At 38.8% G+C, this 23,014-nt stretch overlaps 1 protein-coding gene across 1 annotated transcript; it reads right to left on the reverse strand.

Annotated features, from left to right (window-relative positions):
* Positions 1 to 9,389: 9,389 nt before the first annotated feature.
* Positions 9,390 to 22,580, reverse strand: LOC147891608 (uncharacterized). Its single transcript, XM_087388004.1, has 6 exons — positions 22,398 to 22,580; positions 11,401 to 11,691; positions 11,025 to 11,270; positions 10,225 to 10,349; positions 10,018 to 10,116; positions 9,390 to 9,901 (listed from the first exon to the last, which is right to left on the reverse strand). The coding sequence occupies exons 1-6, from the start codon at positions 22,578 to 22,580 to the stop codon at positions 9,487 to 9,489; spliced, it is 1,359 nt and encodes a 452-aa protein (XP_087244130.1). The 3' UTR covers positions 9,390 to 9,486.
* Positions 22,581 to 23,014: the final 434 nt, after the last annotated feature.

Genomic DNA, 23,014 nt, shown 5'->3' on the forward strand with positions numbered 1-23,014 from the left:
CACACACACACACACACACACACACACACATCCCCTTCAAGATGCTTGTGACCTGGAGTTATCGACATTTGGGTAATCCATACAAACATTACTAGCTTTGACCCCGTATCATTGAGAAGATTACATTAGTAATTTTGGAGGAATGGGGCTCTAGTAAATGTTCTCCCTTGGTTCAGAAAGATGAGAGACCTTACATGAGGAAATTATTTATTATGCCTCCTAGTTCACCAATGGATGTTGGAATTCCCTAGCTTTTAAATTCATGAGGTATACATGATTTTTTGGAGGAAATCCTGTGTGTAAGGATCAATTAATTAAAAGTGTAGAAGGACATATAGTACTTGGGAAAATGAGTGACAGGGAACATCATCATCTATATCATATAGTGTTCCATAACATGGAGAGGAGCAGAATGTACAATATGTAGAGTAATTGGATGCCAGCCATGAGAATCTAAGCGAATCAGAGGAGATGCGGGGATTGGTATGAAGATATGTGTGTCCAAGAAGTACTTGCATTGAAATTAAATGACTAATTTCGGAGGGAACAACACCACACTACATGGCATTGGGGGTGGAGCATGTACATAGGGATGTACATGCATTATAATTTGAAAGGTGACAAACTGCGAAGTGCCATTGTTGGGACCACTACATTGATAATGGTGAGCAGGTGTAGTAAAGAAGGAACTGTGAGGACCAAGGACATCTACTCTCCTTCACCTCAAGAGTGATTCGCCCTCCTCCCAACGTTCTCTCTAGAGAGATCTCCTCACCCTCTCATGAAATGGATGCTGGTCTCCTCTACAATACCCACCACTGATGCATCTTCTTCTCCTTCACAGCTCTGGCAATACATTCCCAAGGAGCCATTTGCCCATGGAACAAGGCAACTATCAGACTATATGGACGAATATCTATGCCAGGGAGCTTACGACAAAACGTGGAGTCTAAAGCTCTCGTAGTCAGAGAACATACAAATGATACTTTCAGAAGTGCATCGTAGTACTCAAAAAATTGCTCATCAGTGCAGTATAGCGAGCCTTCAACCAGGTGCCTCGAAATCTTCCTGTCTTTTTATTGAAGCCAAAAGTGGGCCAAAAACTAGTGTTCTAATTTTGCATAGGAGATGGAATCTATTGTTGGCTTATGCATTCCGCCTCAAAGCCCTTAACTTATTGACTCTATGAAGTCCCCAAGTAGAAGCTCAAACTGCAACCAGAGTGCGCAACTCTAGCCTGTTTTAGTTCTGTTACTTGCTTGAGAAAGTGTATCTGGGACTGCCTTCACTTGTGCTCAACACAAAAACATTCCTGAGATCATCTCTAGTATCTAGCTTCTGAGACCTTATGTGCTGGCTCTCCCGTAGTGGTGATCATGAAGAATCAGACATTATCTCAAGGGCACTCTCATACATCATGGTTTGTTGTCAAGGAGTTGTACACTACAATTTGGCGTGATGTTCTTTTTGTAGGAACACGTATAGATCAACAATAACTTCAATCACGTCTGCATATAGTAGACCATGAGTGGGATGTGAGAGATTTCGGTTCTTGTCTCTTTTGAGAAGTCCTCTACCGCGGTGAGAGCATGAGATGAGCTCTATGGCTCTGCCACCACCAAGGTAGTATGCCTCTAATAGATACTACTCAAAGTTGATTTTGCCTCGTATAGTATTGCTCGATTGGAACAAACATATTTCACAGCTAGGTCCAAAATCTTATATAGTACGAGCTATAATGCTTGGGATCAGCAGAGACCCATAACCTGTGCTTATTTCTCTCTCATATTTTGGGAAGAACGTCAAAGACCCATGAAATCCCTAGTATAGAAAGTCTGCCCAGCTGTCCCAGTGAGAGAGCTTTATATCTCTCTATTGATCTTTGGATTTATCCCGAACAACCAGAGATTACAGGATGTACGTGCAAGTTTACGTGATGTACATGAAAGCTGTGGAGCCAGTCTATGTGATGTGCATGTAGACCAGAAAAGAGGCAGAGAAGTTGTCTCGAAGTTTGGCTAAAGGGTGTCTACACCACGGCACAGCTCATGACTACATGATATCGGACTACCTACTATAAAAATGAACATTCAAAGGATTTTTTAAAATTTGAAACTTTAATGGAAAAAATTTAAAGTTCCGCTAGCGTTTACAAAATTTAAAGGAAAATATTTTAAAGTATACTACATTATATCAATCTTGTGAACTATAAAAATGGTCTCACTAAACTTTGGCCAACTTGGTTTTATATTAATATATATAAATATAGCTTCGATAAAAACATCCATGGAGACAGTGTCACCAAATACAATAAGTTGAAGTCCACCCTTAAGAATGGCTTGAAGGAAATGGGTTTTTGAGAGAGGCCTTGCCCGAATGAAGAATGGTGCAACAAGTGCTATAGGAAGGGGAATACTGACGATGAATGTAGGAAAAAGTACTATGAAGCATGTACAAAGTATGGAAACGAGGTGGAAGCACACTGTAGATGTGAACTAGGTATTAATTGATACCAAATATGGAAGGCCACCAAGGCTCAAGAATGTAATAATAAAGGGAAGAATGATAATAGCAAGGGAAAGGACCAATTAGATGCTTATTCTGTGATAAAAATCATATCAAGACTGAGTGACATAATGGAAGAAATATCTTAAATGCCGTACCTAGGACAATATTGAACTATAGAGGGGTTAGAATTCATACTCACCAAGGTCATAGATCCAATAAGTACTAATGTAGTTACTCAGTCTAAAGGTGCCGTTAGCAGTACAAAAGAGGATCCTTCATTAGAGGGAGACCTTGGGTGGAACTCATAGAAGTTGTTGGCATCCAAGTTGTCCAAGGAATTGAAAGGGAAAGAACCTGATTTTGACTAGCTAGTCGAGCCAAGTCCTAGAATCAACCAACCGAGTTGACGCTTCTACTAGTGGACTACGAGATGAAATGAGAAAATGTGAAAAAGAAGAAGAACCTTCCATACCTCTATCCAAGGTAAGTCTTTTTGCAGTTGATCTTTTTTCGAAGTTTGCTCTCTTTGGATTTGTACTTTACGACGGCCATTCTACGTCTTTGTAGTATATTACAGTCACAGGCTTTTCTGAATTTATGCATGCTAGCCATTTGACATTTGCTTGAGGTCTTTTACTGAAGTTTCAATGGCTTTTCTCTAACTTTGATTGAAGAGGAAAAGGCCATTGGAATCCCACTATATATATATATATATATATATATAAGACTATTTGCCATTTGTTAAGAAAAGGCCAATCAGAAGTCTCTATGAAGTTGGATACTTTACTTCTAGATTTCTTAACAAGGATGGTCATTGTTTAAGAAAGAGATAACAACGAAACTTCCATCTTATACAAGAAAAATTCCATCTTATACAAGGAAAATTCCACCTATAACTCCCACTTAACAACGATGGTCATTGTTTAAGAAGAGATAACAAGGAAATTTTATTACTGTATTTTATGATCATTAGATTGGATTAGTCCTTGGTCTATTTGAAGATCCCTAAGGCTTGGTTGATTGGTGACTTGAATCTCATTATAGTAGCAGGGTTTGGCACAACCATCTTTATGTACTTAGAGCATCTAGGTAATATTCTACCCTTAGGATGGTATTGGGTTACACTTTACACTTTATACTTTGATATTTTACACTTTACACTTTATACTTTGATAAAGGGAAAAGGCTATCATTTGTCATGAGTTGATAACTTGCCAGCAGTTTTTTACATTGTGTTGCATTTCTTGAGCACTTCTCCTAATGTGACTGGGGAGAGAATTACCATCATAGTATTCTTTTATCTTATTAGTTATATTATGGAGAGATTTCCTATCTATTGAATTAAGAAACATTCATGGTGTAATTATTAATAGAAGTCAAGAATATAGCATGATTTTAAGTGTGAAATGGTGAAAAGGCCATGTAGCATGGAGTCAATCCTTCAATTTTGACATTCTCAAGGACCTTATCTCACTTTGATTTGTGCATAAATTTATTTGTGATACTGATAATTGGAAAGTTCGAACAGGAGATCGAGGAAAGGTATAAGTATATTGAGGTTATATATGGATTTTTTGACCTTGGGAATTCCCTTGGACTTTGCTGGAATACCCAAATTTATGGTTTACTTGAGGTTCCCACTTATTACTTGGATTTCACTAACATTTTATATGCATTTCTTCATATCTTTAATTGCCCACCTCTGATTACTATTGAATAGTAAAATGCCAAGATTTGATTATGCTAATCTAGATCGAGTGACACGGATAACAACTGTGTGCCGGCATTGAAGCCTGTAGTCCCACAATTGATAGTGTGCATGTTCTAACGTGCTATGTTTGTGGATGGATGCAAGTGAGTCGGCATACTTCTCCATCAGATTTGCATTAAAAAATCTAAGGCATGAAGAGAGAGTGTTGGAAACTTCGAGGAGCACTCTACAATGGATTTTCTCCAAGTATTACTAAATTAGATTGTACTCTCTATTGGAGACTAGTCATTAGTATCGTTGTACTTTCTACAATGTACTGACATAAATGTGAGTATAATAATTGACTCCCACTTTGAAACCTTGTTAAGAGGAATGGTATGATATGGATTATTCTCACTTATGTGATATTGAGAGGTTGGTTATTAAACAGACAACTCTCACTAGGTGTTTGAAAAGGGCAATAGTAGATGCTTGCAATTGGTTCACTTTGACATTGAAAACTGGTCCAGTAGTATAGTAGGATAGATGTTTGATAGGATGCATGCGTGTGTACACACACACACACACACACACACACACACGTGCGTGCGTGCACACACACAGATGCTAATTTTTCATTGATTTGGCCAATTCAAGTTAGAAAATAGCCTCAACTCAGACAAACAACATGCGAAGCCTTTGAAATTGATGGGATTGAGTGTTAACCAATTAATGCCACAAGGGGACAATTGCTAAGCGTTGACCCAAAGGAGTGGAAGGATAGGCGAATGTCATTGAAAATGTTAATGGCCAATTGGACAATGGCCACCCTGTAGCCCACTCCATGTAAGGAGTAGAGTGGGACCCAAGTACTCAAGGTGATGGTAGGATCCTAGGACCACTACATTAGCAACTTCTGTAACAACTTGTATCATGTTGAGATATCAAGCTCAGTTGGTGTTTGCTTTGATACAACACCCAGGGGCTTGTCCCTGATTGATTTCACCAGCATGGTTAGTTGCAAGAGTCGCTAATATGTCACCATTGAATAATAGCTCTACGACTGCTACTCTAGCTTACTATAGTTAGCATAGGTAGATTGCCATTGATATATAGTTTGGTTTGACACTATGGACCATTTATGGCTAGGGCTAGTATAAAACTCATAGAGATATACTACATACGTAATTTTAATGTTTATTGTGTTGTATGGTTTTTGCAAGTAAGAAAAGAACACAGCTTTTAACCTTCACTCTTATGTCTCTCCCCTTTGGTTTATGTAAGAAGAATGTTAAAAGAAGTTTCCTCTCCTATTCTCCACTCTCTGCAACAACAAGTGTAGCCATCAAGGCATGGCACGAGAGAGCCAAGAAAGTTATGTATTGGATTTCTTCAAGTGGTAGTGATGCGATGATTGTGCATGTGTAGGATGCCTAAGGAGGTGTAGGATACATTAGCGAAGATGTATAGCACCAATACCCAAGCACAAAAGTTGCAACTCAAGTAGGAGTTGCATTATGTGAAGAGAAAAAAAATTAACATCCATGATTATTCCATGACAATGAAAGGCCTTTCATATGCCCTTGGCTTAACTAGAATGCTAGTTGATGATGCAAAATGGGTTTGTGACCTTGAATGGCCTTGAAAAGGAATATGGATAGTCTCGGACCTTTGTTCGAGTGGAACATATCCTAAGTTTTAGAAATTGATTATATACTCACATCATTAAGGATATGAGGAATGAGGGTGGTTCATCCATAGCAAATGCGCAAGAAATTTTGTTCTACTCAAATGCAAGTAGAGGCAGAGGAAGGTCATCATCCAAAGGTCATTTTTGTGGTCATTTTGGAAATACAAATCAAGAGCAACAGCCATAGGAAAACCAACCCTAGGAAGGAGGACAAGGTAACTCTAGACCAAGGGGCGCTAAAGAGGACACAATTCATGGTGGCAGAGGAAACAACAAGTGGATAGTAGCACTGAATGCTAATATCATGGCAAAGCAAGACACATGACCAAAACCCTACTTTAAAATTTTGAATGACATAAGATTGAGAATTTATAGCAAGACAACAATGCATCATCAAGTAAGAAGAAAAATGTCAAAATAAACAACTATCTGTGATGCAGCATATGGTTAACCCCATCCATGATAGGAGATGCAATAGATTGCAGGAATGGTTGGTATGTAGTCTTAGGTGCCTCTAACCACACGATTATACCTGGTGAGTGGTTTAGAGATGTGAGAAATGTGTATCAACCAGGTTCAGTTGAAATAGGCGATGATATTTCACATCCTATTTGCACAAGTTGGCAAAGTGCCATTGTCCATGTAGGATGGCAGAATGAAGTAACTTGCAGATGTGCTTCATGTTCCTAGCATCACAAAGAACATGGTTTTAGTTTTCTGAATGGTCGAGTAGGGTTTGCAAGTTATATTTAATCCTCATGGATGCTTTGTTGAGGATATGAAAGGTTGGTGCCACTTGGCCACAAATGGCAACAAAAATGGGAGGATGTTTACCTTGGATGAAAAGAATATGCTAGACCATTATTAGGTTGAAGCAGTAGCAATTGATGTGTATATCATGGCATGATGCTCGAAGGAAAATTTACACCTTGTAAACGAGACATCTCTCACTTGAAAGTATGTTATCGTATTCATGTCTCTGATGAGAGGAGAACAAAGCTGGATCCTAAGGATGAAAAATGCACCTTGGGTGGGTCTTCTCTATTGTAGAAAGGGTCCATGTGTTATAAGCCTTCCACTCACAAAATGCAAATAAGGAATTGCGATCTACCAAATGCCGAGCCGCATCATAAGTGCTTAGTGGACCTAGAGAGTCCTCTAATAATGGACCCAATGTATAAATAGGGAGGCTAAGATCAAATGGGTCTTCTTATGGTAGTCCAGATAGTAATATGTAGGCATGATGCAAACAGAAAGAACAGGTGGACCATTCTACAATTTTTGATGTTTCTATAGGGCACTCTGTTGAGTGGATTAAAACATAGCCTTGAGGAGGAACTTGAGATTCCTTCTATTGTTATTTTTGGTGCAAGTAAAAGAAAGAATGCTTTGAAGACACTCAGCAGTGATTGAGGTGTGTGTAGATCCATCATATTAAACATCCAACTGACAGATTGAGACATGATTAGCCCATATGGTCAAGGTGATACAGGAACCAGAGCCACATACTTTGAGGATGAAGTGGGCCAGAAACATGGGAGAACCATTGGAATGAAGCCATGAATGAAGAGATGGCTCCTCTTGATGCAAATCATACATGGGATTTGATGTCTTTGCCTCTTGATAAGAAGGAAATTGGGTGCAAATGGGTCTATAAATTGAAACAAAATGTAGATGGGTCTCTGAGCAGATATACAAGGCACAATTGGTTGCCAAGGGTTATGCGCAGATGTATGGCATTGATTATGAAAAAACATTCGGTCCAATTGCTAGAATGGCAACCTTGATTGAGAGTAACAGTTGCTATGGTTGTAGCAAGGGGATGGTCTTTAAGTCAAACGGATGCAAAAATGCCTTCTTGCATGAAAGAAGACGTGTATGGGGCATCCTCCAAGTTATGAGAACACACCACAATTATAAGTTACACAAGGCTTTGTATGGTTTGAGCAAGTGGACTAGAGCATGGTCCGATAGAATACGGAAGCATCTTTTCAGTATTGGATTATTGATATCCAATGCATATTTTTCGCTTTATGTGAAAAAGAAAGATAGGAGGATAGTGTTTATAGTCACCTATGTTAATGACTTAATTGTAGTGATGCAAACATTTGTGATGTCAAGCTACTTTTGAAGTAGAAATTTGACATGAAAGAATTATGGAGCTATTTCATTTCTTTGGCATTGAGGTAATTAGATTTTTGAAAGGGAGGGCTAATGTTGAGACAATATGGATTGGACATATTATCCAAACATGAAATGTCACATTGTAAGCCAATTTCTATTTCATTGGAGTAGACTGTAGCTACTCTAGTTTACTATAGTTGCTGCACAGTCAAATTACCACTCACGTACAATTTGTTTCACACCATGGATAGAGTTTTAATACATCTTGTGTTTATTGTGTTGTGTGGACTTTGCAAGTAAGAGGAACATAGTTTTCAGCCTCCTCCTCTTGTGTCTCCCCTTTGGTTTGTGTAAGGAGAAAGCTTAAAGAAGTCTCATCACCTGATCTTTACATTTAAAAAGGCACTCGGAGGAGGAAGCCGAGTTGATCATTCTTCAGTTTTAAAGCTATAATGCTGCATATTGGTTTATGTATCTTCTTGCAATACGGATCTGATTCATTTGCCCTTGTTTGATGCCCTATACAAGTTGATCTGATACGTAACTTTGAATATCAATGTGCTGCAGTCTTCTATCTTGCGGAGTGAAATCAGCACTATTGTCTAAGCTAGAGCAAAACTGGTATGCTATGATTTGGGTTATCTATTTATCTAAATATGATAAGATAACATAAGTTGACAATAGAGTGTGGGATGATCGAACGATTAGAGGAATGAAGTTTGAACATTGTAGATGGCTGGTTGAGCCATGTTAGGAGGTTGGACAACCCGACATACTGTGAGTGATATATCAGCCGGTCTGCTTGCAAGAGCACCCGCAAATTTGACCCAGGTGCACACTAGGAGTGGCTGACTCTCAGTCCAGTTAGGTAGTTTACGCGCGCAATGATGCAACTGACTTCGAACCGTCGAGGTCTATGTGAGAGGTGAGCCAAGCCGCCAACACTTTGGCGACCCCACCCACGGACTCTCTTTTGAGACGGATGTTCATTGTGACAAACTGTATGCACGTCTATCCCTTAAGCCTATGACTCTGTGTGCACTTTGCTTGGGGTTTGCCCAGAGCTTCCAGGGGACACCTAGGAACATCATGGATAGCTTTACTGACAACACAACGCAGTATCACAACTAGTCAGAACGGCACACTAGGTTAAGATGTGAGCTTCTCATTCTTATTCCCATCTCATCAACCTTGGTTCATGCCAGCCTCGCAAGGGATTTCAGGCACCTAATTATCAGAGTTCCCAACACACCATTACATTATTAGAGTTCCAACATTTGGTTTTATGGAATCCACCTCTGCACAAATGAGAAGTTCTGATCCTCAAATGGCAGGAAAGAAGGGAAAGAGAAGTTCAGAAACATGACGCACCAACTCTTGAAAATGAAGTGCTTTGAATAACCAACAGTACCTTAAGCGAGAAAAGCCATTCATTATGTTTTTCAAACAGACATCCATATAATTACATATCACATCAAGCAACACTCTCCAGAAGATCCAGAACCTCTTGCTTTCTAGCTGCAGCTCTGGACAATGCAACTAATGTGCTCCGCGCCCTTTCATCTGGTGCTAGACCTGCTGCAATCATCTCCTTGAACCACGAAATAGCCCTATCTAAACTATCATGCCTCCCAAAGGCCTGAATCATGATAGTGAAGACTGTTTGATTAGGGTTTATACCCTGACGCTGCATTTCTTCATACTTCTTGACCATTCCATCTAAATCCCCTTTTTCAGCATACCCTTTGATCAAGGTACTATAGCTTACTATATTAGGCTTTACACCTGATATCTTCATCTGCTCAAACACTTGCTGCGCTTTTTCCATGTTTGATGCATTTACATACACATTCATTAAGGTTGTGAAGGAGTGCAAATCAGGGCTACATCTGCACATCACAATGAAACAGCTTATCAATGCAGGAAAAAGGGAAAAGAATTATGCTAGGAGCAGCACCCACTGGCTATAAAGCAACTCATCCTCAAGCGACAACCAAAAATTTACCTATCCTGCTTCATTTGGTTGATAAGGGACTCAGCCTCTTTTACCATTCTGGCATTAGCAAAAGCATCCAACAGTACATTGTAAACTGTGCGATTTGGCCTGCATGCAAGGTGGCATCAAATCCCGTTTCCATTAAGCATTAAATGTCACCACCCAGCAGAGACATCCAAAAAAGAGTGTTGTAAAGCTTATCTTAACCTCACGTACTTGATTCCAGATGCAATCATTGTCTTGAAGAAATAATGTGCCTCCTCAGCTCTTCCAGCTCTTGAAAATGAACTTAACCGAGAAGCATAGCTAAATACATCTGGCTCAATTTTCGCTCGCTGCATCTGGCATGGGATGAGGAAACACCTGTCAGATATAGCAAGAAAGCTCTACATCAGAGCATATATCTAGATGAATCCAGGAACATGCCGAAACTCATCCTCTAAAAGCACAACATAGTGCAGTTTCAATCTCATGATAGTCACTCGTAAGGTTGAAACCATAAACTCCATCACACATAGCAGAGATAGCCGCTATGACATCCCCACTGATGTCATCACCGCCCAACAGTGGGTGTTTCACACATACAAATCCACACACCCACATACTTGAGCATCCATTTATACAAAGGTCTTCGCACTGAGTTTCTGCCGGCACTCGGGAAGTGAAGAAAGCTCTACATCAGAGCACCCTACTACTGCCCCAAAGACCCACCTACAAGCATGCGCTCACGCACACAAAAACTACCTCCAACACAGGGAGGACTCTGCAAATAAGGCCATATGCTTCCAGGGGAACCCATTAACAAACAAACAAAAACATGAAAGACAAAAACGTGCTATGAACTCATACATTGTTACGCTGCAATATAAGGTTTGGGATGACAAGACACAAAAAAATAATGGAACACCCCTTGTCCAAGCAGCTCTAAAATTCATATCCAGAACATCACTTTATTATACAAGTGCAGGAAATAAGAGTCTTACTAAACGTCAATCATTTATCTCAACAGTTGGTACCTGACGGAAAACACTTTCTGTATCTGCCACAGTTGATTGACAAGCAAGTAAGCTGTTGAACGTCACCACCGACAAGGGAACATCCGTTGCTTTCATTTTTCGAGCCAATCTAGATGCTTCCTCCACTTTGCCCGATTTTCCATAAGAATGAATCATCAGATTATAAAGCTTCTGGTCTGGTTTAATAGTACCAGTTTCCACACCCAAACTATTGAATATTCGCTCAGCATCTTCAAATTTTTCTCCCTAGGTTCCAAAGGAAACCATTCAGCTGTTTAGACTTTCTTCATTGCTTCAAAAGCGAGAACATTATATGCCTCCAACAAATGACAAATGAATGAGGCTGATATGGGAAGCTGGTGACCAATTACATTACCTTCACAAATGACTTAATTAATGTTTGGTATGTCAGTGCTGTAGGTGCAGGGCCTTCTTGCAACATTTTTTTAAATATGTCCTCTGCTTTACTGAAAAGTTCCTTCTGCCCATATGCTTCAATGAGAGAAGTATATGATGCAACGTTTGGTGAGAAGCCAGACTTCTTCATGCTTTGTATGGCTCTCTCAACTTTCTCAGGTTCACCCAACTTTCCATAAGCAACTATGAGAAGATTGTAATCCAACTCATTGAATGTCCACCAGCTCTGCTGCCGCAGCCACTCAATAATCTACAGAAGGGCAGTGTAAATTCTTAAGAATCAGTACCAGCTTATAAAGAAAAATAAACAGCAGCCTTTTCCTCCAGATAGTCAATTTAGAAAAAAGCTGGATGCAAGAATGTATGAATGGACTGAACGTATGAATGGACCCTGAAACTGGAGATTGCAAAATCCAACTATTTATTGGGGATATCCTTGTCGAGAATTGCAAAAATATCAAATAATGGGAATATTGTGTTAATTTCTCTGGAAAAGGGCACAATTCTCTCAAGTCTGTTCTACCATCATTACCCCACCATGGCAATCTAGCTCAAACACATACCAAACATAAAGACTAGGAGACCCCCCCCCTCATAGTGCTGTTCCAAACCAACACCGTCTCATCCACCACCCCAAAATGCTGCTTCTGCACAAATTTCTTTGCAATCACTTAGTTATAACCCACCCCCTGTGGGTGCCCTTCCCCTTCTCTGCGAGCACAAAACACGCACACCTGCATGCACACAACCACATGTTGGCATGCCCCATGCACACACATGCACGCAAGAATAACAAATCTATTTGGTATCTGAATCAGTTTGGATCATTTGTTGAGCATCTCATTCGTATCTCCACATGGAGGGATGCCATGGAAAAGGTGAAACAAAAGGTGTTTGGGGTTATACACAGAGAAGATTGGTAAGGGGAAGGGAAAAAATGTAAAGGACAAGGTACAAAGGCTGGGAAAAAGGAAAATTGAGGCATAGGTGAGGAAGTATGTGCTTCGTGCATATACCTAGATGAGTCCAGGAACATGCCCAAACTCATCCTCTAGATGAGAAACTACGTGCTTTGTGCATGCCCAGCTCTGTAAAGTGGGAGAGAAGAGATTTCACTCTCCTGTTTCATCAGAGAGAGGAGGGCTCAGAGCTGTTAAGCTCATGAACACTAGAAGACCTCACCAAACCATTCACAAGTGCATATTCCCATATCAAATTTGAGACATGTCATAGCTCATTCGAAAAAATACTAATCTACTTCAATGAGATAGCAATGGAGTATCATAACCAAGCCAAGCTTGATTCTGAAATAAGAGCATACTCACACCCACTTCCTCTATACTTTGTGAAAGAACGCTGACCATAGACAAGGTATCATATACCTAGATGAGTCCAGGAACATGCCCAAACTCATCCTCGTAGCAGTTTCAATCTCATGAGATTGTAGTGATAGTGTGAACATGTACAAGAAAGTAGATCAAATACCAGAAGGAATCAAGCCCAAAGCTTTGCAGAAAGCTTCAAAGTTTTCTCTGGATAACGCCTTAGTGAAGAAGATTTGCAACATTATCATATGTGGACAATAGATTAGGCTGATCTCTCCTACATTAATCTCTCTCTAACATAGTGATAGTGTATCTCAATGTGTTTTGTGCAAGCATGAAAACACAGGATTTCGTACTCCTGCAATAGCACTTTGACTATCGACGAGAATACGAGTGCAAGTTTGCAAACTTCCATGGAGATCCCCCAACAATCTCTTGATCCATACACCCTCAACTATTGTTGTGAAGGCTACCTTGTACTCAACTTCACAAAGAGACGGTAGCCACATTGGGTTGCTTCTTGCAAAACCAAGGTATGCACGGGCTGCCAAGAAAGAAACAGTTTCCGCTTGTGGCTGCCTACTATCATAGTTACCTTCCCAATCTGAATTACTGAATGTATGAAACTGAAGAACACCTCCCTTGACATAGAACAATTCAATATGTTGGGTACCCTGCAAGTATTTGAAAATGGGCTGGACTTCATATTAATTGGAGGTCTTGTGACACACCGAAGTAAATGTGAGGACATGTCTAAAATAGTTAAATGAGACATCCAACAGCCTGATTGTATAGAGTGGCATCAAAAGGTTCATATTGGTATTCATGCAGTGACAGCTTAAGCCCAACTTCAAATTCTGAATTTTGAACCTGTATAATATCCCTTGTATTTACTTGGACTGTTTCAAGACAATGCACTCTTCTGACTTTATAAACTAAATTCCTAAATAATACAACAGTCGCAGATCTTGCATTTAAAATTGTCCAAAAAAAAAGGAAAAAAAAAGACAATGACCAATGTTATGTAATAAGGAGCTAGGGGCACTTTTTTACTTTATTAAGGGTGTTACCCCTTACCTCAGTTAGAGGTTGAGTTTGTAGTCAATACACATCTTTTGACTCTAGTTAGAATCCATCCGAAAGTTTTCTCTCTATGACTACCCTAGCTTTGTACTTCATTTTGTGTTGCTGCAATTTCATTCTAGCTTCCATTCTCTTGCATTCTCTCGCTTCCATTTCCAACATTTGGTATTAGAGCAGGTTCCCCCTCCATTCTCTATGCCTCCTAGGTCCTGTGAATTCGATTATGTTGCGAAGAACTTCACATTTGTCGGGAAAACACCAGGCTGTTTTTGAACTCAGCCAGCACCAGGACCACTTCTGGAGGGGGTGACACCTCCTACAAGCATTGCGCCTGATTTCACAGCACTTTCAGTGCATTTCACAGCTAGTTGCCACCTATTAAAGAAAATTTTACCTGTTTCTCAGACCCTGGAGCCTCCCTGTATTTGTGGTGAAAATTTTGGAGAAGCAGCTGTTTGAGCAAGTTGCCACCTGTTGGAGCTTTTTTGACCTATTTTTCAGCTAGTAGTGATCTCAACCTGCTCCTTGAAGGATCTACAGCTGGAGGAGCACATTTGCATGCATATGGGGCAAGCTACAAGCATTTTGACCTGTTTTTGGAGGATGTCTTGACTGATTTTTCTGATCAGCAGCTTGCTTGAGGGCAAGACACATTTCAAAGTGTTTTTCAAGCCTGTTTCACTGTTTTGAAGATGTTCCATCAGTCTCGGGACTATTTTGGGGCTTCTAGAGACTTCACCTTGCTGTTTTGAACTTGTCTCAGGCAGTATCATGCAAGGACAGCCCATCCTTGCGCTTCCGCGTGATTTTCAGTCTATTCGGTTGGGGACTTGCTGTTTTTTTTCCAAAACAGAGATAAAAATCAGTCATTTATTGCTTGCTAAGGCAAGCATACTTGAAGGGAAGCGCACACAATTTTTGAAGGTCATTTTGAGTTGTTTCTTGGGTTCTTTTGGGGGCAGCCCAGTTGTTGGAGTTTGGCTGGGCACAACCACAAAGTCAGTTGGGTTTCTGCATTGTTGAGCCAAGCATTGGCTGATTTCTGAGAGAGCATTCTAAGATTGCAGTACATATCTCAATACGAGACTTTTCTGCAGTTTTGAGGTGCATCCGCAAGCCTAGTATAGGCTTTGGCAGTGAACTTTGCTGAGATTTCTTTGCCTCTTTTTGTTTGCAAATGACACTATAAAACCCAAATGATGTCTTTCAAATGCTTACCTAGGAAGATAGGTTGGACGGCACCAACTATTCTCTTTGGAGTTTTATGGTGCAGATACCTAGATGAATCCAGGAACATTCCCAAACTCATCCTCGTTTCAATCTCACGAGAGTCACTCATAAGATTGATAACCATAAACTCCATCACGCATAGCAGGGACTAGCTACTATGACATCCCCACTGACGTCATCAGCGCCCAATAGTGGGTGTAGACCATAGTATAAAAGTATGCTCTCACACATACAAATCCACACACCCATACATACTTGAGCATCCATTTATACAAAGTCTTCGTACTGAGTTTCTGTCGGCACTCCGGAGGTGAAGGGCAAACTCAACCATGACAAAGGCTAGCACTAAAGGAGAAGGCTAATCAAAAAGTAGTCCAAATCTCTTCATTCAAGCTACAACTGCTTGTGAAGTCTAAACGATTTCATTTTAGTCTCTCCCAAACGAGCATCTAAATCTAAATCTAGCTGATAGGGCAACGCACCATTTAAGATAGAAAGAATTATCGCAATACCAGCAGGCCGCAACTTGGACGAAAACCTCACAACGTGAAACTTGCATGTCCGCTAATACGACAGAAGCATATACCTAGATGAATCCACGAACATTCCCAAACTCATCCTCTAAAAACACAACATAGTGCAGTTTCAATCTCACGAGAGTCACTCATAAGATTGAAAACCATAAACTCCATCACGCATAGCAAGGACTAGCTACTATGACATCTCCACTGACGTCATCAACGCCCAACAGTGGGTGTAGACCATAGTATAAAAGTATGCTCTCACACATACAAATCCACACACCCACACATACTTGAGCATCCATTTATACAAAGTCTTCGTACTGAGTTTCTGTCGGCACTCCGAAGGTGAAGGGCAAACTCAGCCATGACGAAGGCTAGCACTAAAGGAGAAGGCTAATCAAAAAGTAGTCTAAATCTCTTCATTCAAGCTACAACTGCTTGTGAAGTCTAAACGATTTCATTTTAGTCTCTCCCAAACGAGCATCTAAATCTAAAGCTAGCTGATAGGGCAACACACCATTTAAGATAGAAAGAATTATCGCAATACCAACAGGCCGCAACTTGGACGAAAACTTCACCACGTGAAATTTGCATGTCCGCTAATACGGCAGAAGCATGTACCTAGATGAATCCACGAACATTCCCAAACTCATCCTCTAAAAACACAACATAGTGCAGTTTCAATCTCACGAGAGTCACTCATAAGATTGAAAACCATAAACTCCATCACGCATAGCAGGGACTAGCTACTATGACATCCCCACTGACGTCATCAGTGCCCAACAGTGGGTGTAGACCATAGTATAAAAGTATGCTCTCACACATACAAATCCACACACCCACACATACTTGAGTATCCATTTATACAAAGTCTTCGTACTGAGTTTCTGTTGGCACTCCGGAGGTGAAGGGCAAACTCAGCCATGATGAAGGCTAGCACTAAAGGAGAAGGCTAATCAAAAAGTAGTCCAAATCTTTTCATTTAAGCTACAACTGCTTGTGAAGTCTGAACGATTTCATTTTAGTCTCTCCCAAACGAGCATCTAAATCTAAATCTAGTTGATAGGGCAACGCATCATTTAAGATAGAAAGAATTATCACAATACCAGCAGGCCGCAACTTGGACGAAAACTTCACAACGTGAAATTTGCATGTCCGCTAATATGGCAGAAGCATATACCTAGATGAATCCAGGAACATTCCCAAACTCATCCTCTAAAAACACAACATAGTGCAATTTCAATCTCACGAGAGTCACTCATAAGATTGAAAACCATAAACTGCATCATGCATAGTAGGGACTAGCTACTATGACATCCCCACTGACGTCATCAATGCCCAACAGTGGGTGTAGACCATAGTATAAAAGTATGCTCTCACACATACAAATCCACACACCCACACATACTTGAGCATCCATTTATACAAAGTCTTCGTATTGAGTTTGTGTCGGCACTCCGGAGGTGAAGGGCAAACTCAGCCGTGACGAAGGCTAGCACTAAAGGAGAAGGCTAATCAAAAAGTCGTCCAAATCTCTTCATTCAAGCTACAATTGCTTGTGAAGTCTAAACGATTTCATTTTAGTCTCTCCCAAACGAGCATCTAAATCTAAATCTAGCTGATAGGGCAACGCACCATTTAAGATAGAAAGAATTATCGCAATACCAGCAGGCCGCAACTTGGACAAAAACCTCACAATGTGAAATTTGCATGTCCACTAAAATGGCAGAAGCATATACCTAGATGAATCCAGAAACATTCCCAAACTCATCCTCTAAAAACACAACATAGTGCAGTTTCAATCTCACGAGAGTCACTCATAAGATTGATAACCATAAACTCCATCACGCATAGCAGGGACTAGCTACTATGACATCCCTACTGACGTCATCAGTGCCCAACAGTGGGTGTAGACCATAGTATAAAAGTATGCTCTCACACATACAAATCCACACACCCACACATACTTGAGCATCCATTTATACAAAGTCTTCGTACTGAGTTTCTGTCGGCACTCCGGAGGTGAAGGGCAAACTCAGCCATGACGAAGGCTAGCACTAAAGGAGAAGGCTAATCAAAAAGTAGTCCAAATCTCTTCATTCAAGCTACAACTGCTTGTGAAGTCTAAACGATTTCATTTTAGTCTCTCCCAAACGAGCATCTAAATCTAAATCTAGCTGATAGGGCAACGCACCATTTAAGATAGAAAGAATTATCGCAATACCAACAGGTCGCAACTTGGATGAAAACTTCACAACGTGAAATTTGCATGTCCGCTAATACAGTAGAAGCATATACCTAGATGAATCCAGGAACATTCCTAAACTCATCCTCTAAAAACACAACATAGTGCAGTTTCAATCTCACGAGAGTCACTCATAAGATTGAAAACCATAAACTCCATCACGCATAGCAGGGACTAGCTACTATGACATCCCCACTGACGTCATCAACGCCCAACAGTGGGTGTAGACCATAGTATAAAAGTATGCTCTCACACATACAAATCCACACACCCACACATACTTGAGCATCCATACTGGAGATAGAAAATGTTTATCTCAATTCAATAATACATGATAGGCCTCTTATATAGAGAGTGCCCTTAAAATAGTCAACACATGTGGGATCCTCTAATCCACATCTCTCCTTGTGGATATCCTTGATCCACATCTCCACATCATGTAGTCCACATCCTAGGGTGGCTACTTTAATTCTTTCCTATACCACACCTTAGCCTCTAATATGTGCTCATGGCACCATATCTCAACAGTATCTTTGATGGAATTGGATACAAAATACAGAGGGTGTCAATTTGTTAGAAAAACAATTAAAGAAGGAAGATTATTTAGAATAGTAACTTCAGTACAAATCTTCATGCCATGGTAATAGAGTATCAACTAATTCAACTTTTAGAATTATGGCATAAAGTTATTGACATGGCACAACTAAGGCATAAAGATATGATAAATATTAGTTTTTAGAAGCATGTTGATTTGGAAATTTGATTATATCCCATTGTTTCTTGTTGCATTCAGGTTCCCAATGGCCTACAATAATGACAATTTTGATTACCTCTATTCTAGCGTTTCCTTTGTCTCTTGGATCCAATGTCCCCCTTGGAGTGGAAGGACATTGATGTTGATTATAATCTTATAAAGATTGAAAATGTTTGATAGGGTTGTGTGAATAATCAACGGAATGTCTATATCCTTTGGCTTGATTATCGCATCTGGCAAAAAGTTTACCTTTTCCTCTATGAATCCTTCTCTCATGATGGAGAATACTTGTTCAAGTCTTTTAGTATCAATGTTTGCACCTCTTCTTATTAATTGTTCTTGCATAAGCATGTAATGGCATAATTTATCTGGTGACCATTACTATCATAAACTGATCATAGTTACCATTGAGCACAATCTTCTATGTCCTCTAGTCTGATTAGGTGTAGTTAGGACTTGTTTTTATTTTGGAATTTGGTTGGATTGTTTAAACTAATCTGTTATGTACTTGGGTTTGATTAGGTAGTTGGGACTTTTTTTTTTTGGCAATTTGGTTTGATTGTTTAAACTAATTCTCTTACATGATGATTTTGGGGAGTCCTTTTTTTGAAGCCAATTCTCCAAATCTTTCCATGAATTTAAAGAAGTGGGCATATTTTACATTGAAATCGATAATATTGATAATAATTATGCTTTTTCATCGCATTCATTTTGTTGTTTACTAAGTTATTGAGGTTGTTGTATTGTTAACATCTTTGTTGGAGATGATGCAAGAGTTTTGGGCTCTTTTCTTGCTCTAAATAACATTTTATGGATTTTCCATCTAGAATATGTTCATAAGTTTGACGATTTGATTTTCATAATTATTATAATTTGAGTTATTGTTCTGATCTTGTCCTGTGATATTTCCATTATAAAATAACAATGCTATAACTAGTAACTTTAGTATAAGAAACACGTTGAACACTTGAATATACTTTTCAAATCACCTTTGAAATTTTCACATCCCACACTTGGAGAACCTAGAATCTTCAATTGTGATTATTAAAGATTAAGAATAAGCATGTACTTGTACGTGAGAAGATGAGAAGACATGACACTTGAATGAAGGAACATTTGAATCTTCAATTGTGATAGTTGAAGGCTAAGAATAAGCATGTACTTGTCTAACTTGAAAGGGTGAGATGACATGCCTTTAGAAACTCTTGACACGTGAATGTAACGACGGCTATATGACCATGCGTTTGTGGCTTGAAGACCATCAAAACTTGTGTCTTATGAAACTCTTGATGAAGGCTTGGAAGATAATAACCATGTGGTCTTGAAGTGTATAGAAGGTTTATTGGTGTAAAAGCTCAAAATATATTTGATGAAGAGAACCTTTAACAAAAGACCATGTACTTGTGATTGATGTTGAGACCTTAAACTTGGCTCTTTGATGAGCTTGAATTAAAAAGAACTTAACATTACGGCGAAGTGTGTGCAGAAGACATTGAAGGGCTTGTAGAGTCCTCCTTTAGACTACAAAGCTTGAGTTTACAACCATGTACATCATGAGGATAGTGTTAAGGCATATACATGCTTTCACTCCAAAAGACTTGAACTTTATGACCATGTGTGGTTATGAGGAATTGTGGAAAGGATAGTAGAGCCTATTAATCCAAAAGAAGTGATTTTATTCATTGTGAAAAATGGTGGAAAGACCAAAAGTCATTACTTGTGAGCTCAAAAACAAGAATATTCCTTATTGATGCCTTATCCTCCACATGTCAATCACCTCTTCATCTTCTTTGAGAACATTTTTCTCTTCCACTACTTTAGCTTGGGTTGCCAAAATTTAGAGAATTACAAAACCAATACATTCCAATACCTTTTTACTTGTAATAATCATTTTGGTGACTCAACCTATAGTACAAATGACTGCCAAAACACAAAAATCCAAAGTTCCCTTCACTATATATATGAAGAAATGGTGTTCATTGTTGAAATCGTTTGCTTCAAAATGCTATTACAGATTAAGTGAGCACTATTGTGTGTTACCCACTTTTAAGATTCTCAAAATAATTACCAAAATGTAATTAAAATTTGAAATTGAGGTGAAAATTAAACCTATCCATTTAAAAACATAATAGTTCTATATAGATTTTTGTTTCGGGATAATTTTGAAAATTCTAAAATGAAAATTATTGTACAAGGTATGATGAACACTTTAATGGATATAGAACTACATATTAAGACAATCTACAAATACTCTCATAGGGAGACTTTGTCTGAGATGAAAAGTACTATATGTTTCAAAGTTGTTCTTCATTGAATTAATGAGTGTTACCTTGATCTCTTTTTCCTCCTACAAAGAGAGTTGATGATAATACTTTATTGTAATCTTTTAAATTTGAAACTTTGTGCAATTTACATTTGGAAGCCTTCATTAATTATATATTTTTAATAGAAGTTTTAAACCCAAAATAATTACCTTAAGATTTAAGAGGAGGCCTCCTATCTAAAAATTATCAAACAAAGATAATATGGAAGTCTGGAGACAAGCATTTTTATTTAAATAATTATAATCTTAAAAACTACATAATAGAATATACTAAAGCTTGCTAAATAATGTATTAATAAGCATACTTCAATTTATTATTTAAAAACACTATAACAAAATAAATTCAAAAACATTTGTATAAATTAAATGTAAAAATAACTATATAAGACTTTCAAAAGCTTAATTACCATGACAATTGCATACTTTGAAAGAGAGAAAAGAGAGCTCATATTCAATAAAAGTGTATTTTCATTACATTAGAAATGTATTACATTAATTGAAAGATTGACATTTTAAATGTTATACAACTGCTCATCAAGTCTTTCCGTTGTTTGCTGGGTTGTGTGCTTTGTAGATTCTCGGATAACCTCTTCAAGTGCTACTTCCTCAAATAGCTCTGCCAACTCAAATTCTTCATTGTTAAAGGTAGGTTGGGGCTCTTTGGATGCCAACGATATTGCTACATTGTTAGAACTATATTTAGCTCCAACTTTCGGATCAACATTAGGCTGGGGCTCTCTAGATGCCAACTATATTTTTGCATAGCTCTAACTTTCTGATTAGCATCAGAAAAGTCATTGATCACACAGACCCTTTGCAAGATGAATCCATCTTGCAAAGGATCTTTCTCAACAGTAATGCAGTTCCTATGCTTTTGCAAAGCATGGATAGTGTTGTTCTTGTCCCCGCGAAGAAATTACACACCCAATCATCTTGTACTGTAAATAACTCTAAAATCTCATTGATTAGACGTTGTGGCTTTTGGTATGGGTTGATGATGGGTTTGGTTCCGTCAATTCACCTTAGTTTTCTAGTCACCACAGTGGTAAGAAAATGAAAGACATTATTTACATCACAACGAGGACAATGGAAAATTATTTTACCCTTCTCTATTGTAGTGAAGTACCCAATGGACATTATCTCAAATGAATGGATCATTTTGTTTTTTGGTACATGCTTAAAATTGGTCTTCACCTTGTTAATCAAATCAATGAAAGCAAACATTATAGTATATTCAAATGTGTTAAAACAAATCTCAATATCTAAAAACTATGAGCAACAATATATAGAACTTACCATATCATGTTCTCCCAAGAAGGACAATGATCCATTAGAGCTTTTGCAATTGATGCTACATGGGTAGAGGAATGGAAAATAAGAAAGATCCAAACTAGAGCTGTGTTATGCGCCTTAAATACTGACACCAGAGCATCAATCTGATTGTATCCAAGAGTGATATCATTGACACTTACCTTTAATTTGAAACCATAGGAAGCGTTTGCTATGGCTAACTTGTAAGCACTTGGGAACGTTGGTAGCAAAATCCTTCTGTTAATGTTCATGCTACTGACCGTACTATTAATGTTCATGTTGTTGCTCACCCTATTGTTTTCAGAGCAGGCCACAATGAAGAGCCCACCAGCTTCTCCTTCCATGTTCCTGATGCATCTCTCAACAATTACTGAGGACTTTACTATTTTTTGCTGCTACTATAAATGCTCAACATGTCCTTTTTTACACCTCAATGTACCATTGCCCACACAAAGGAGCACTCTCATTGGTACACCTCAAATCCCTCTCTAATCCCTTAAAATTAGGAAACACTAATTGGAGGCCCTTTTGAGAACCCAAATCTCCTCTAATGAAAGGTTACTATAATCTGATATATCTTTTTTTTGCCCCCCAAAAAAAATCATTGATATCATAGCAAAAAACGTTATAGTAATTAATCTTTAAAGGGTCACAGAGAGGACTCAATCCCTTCATATTCTCATCTTTCTTCAAAAGAAGGAGACCATCTCTCCTATCCTTTTCAAGTCTACGTGGGCAAGAAAATTACTTGGACAAGGAAACTCCAAGCTATTGGATT

This window comes from Dipteris shenzhenensis, chromosome 17 (assembly GCF_047967505.1).
Source record: "Dipteris shenzhenensis isolate YYH24624 ecotype China chromosome 17, Dip_SZ_1.0, whole genome shotgun sequence".
Lineage (NCBI taxonomy): Eukaryota > Viridiplantae > Streptophyta > Polypodiopsida > Gleicheniales > Dipteridaceae > Dipteris > Dipteris shenzhenensis.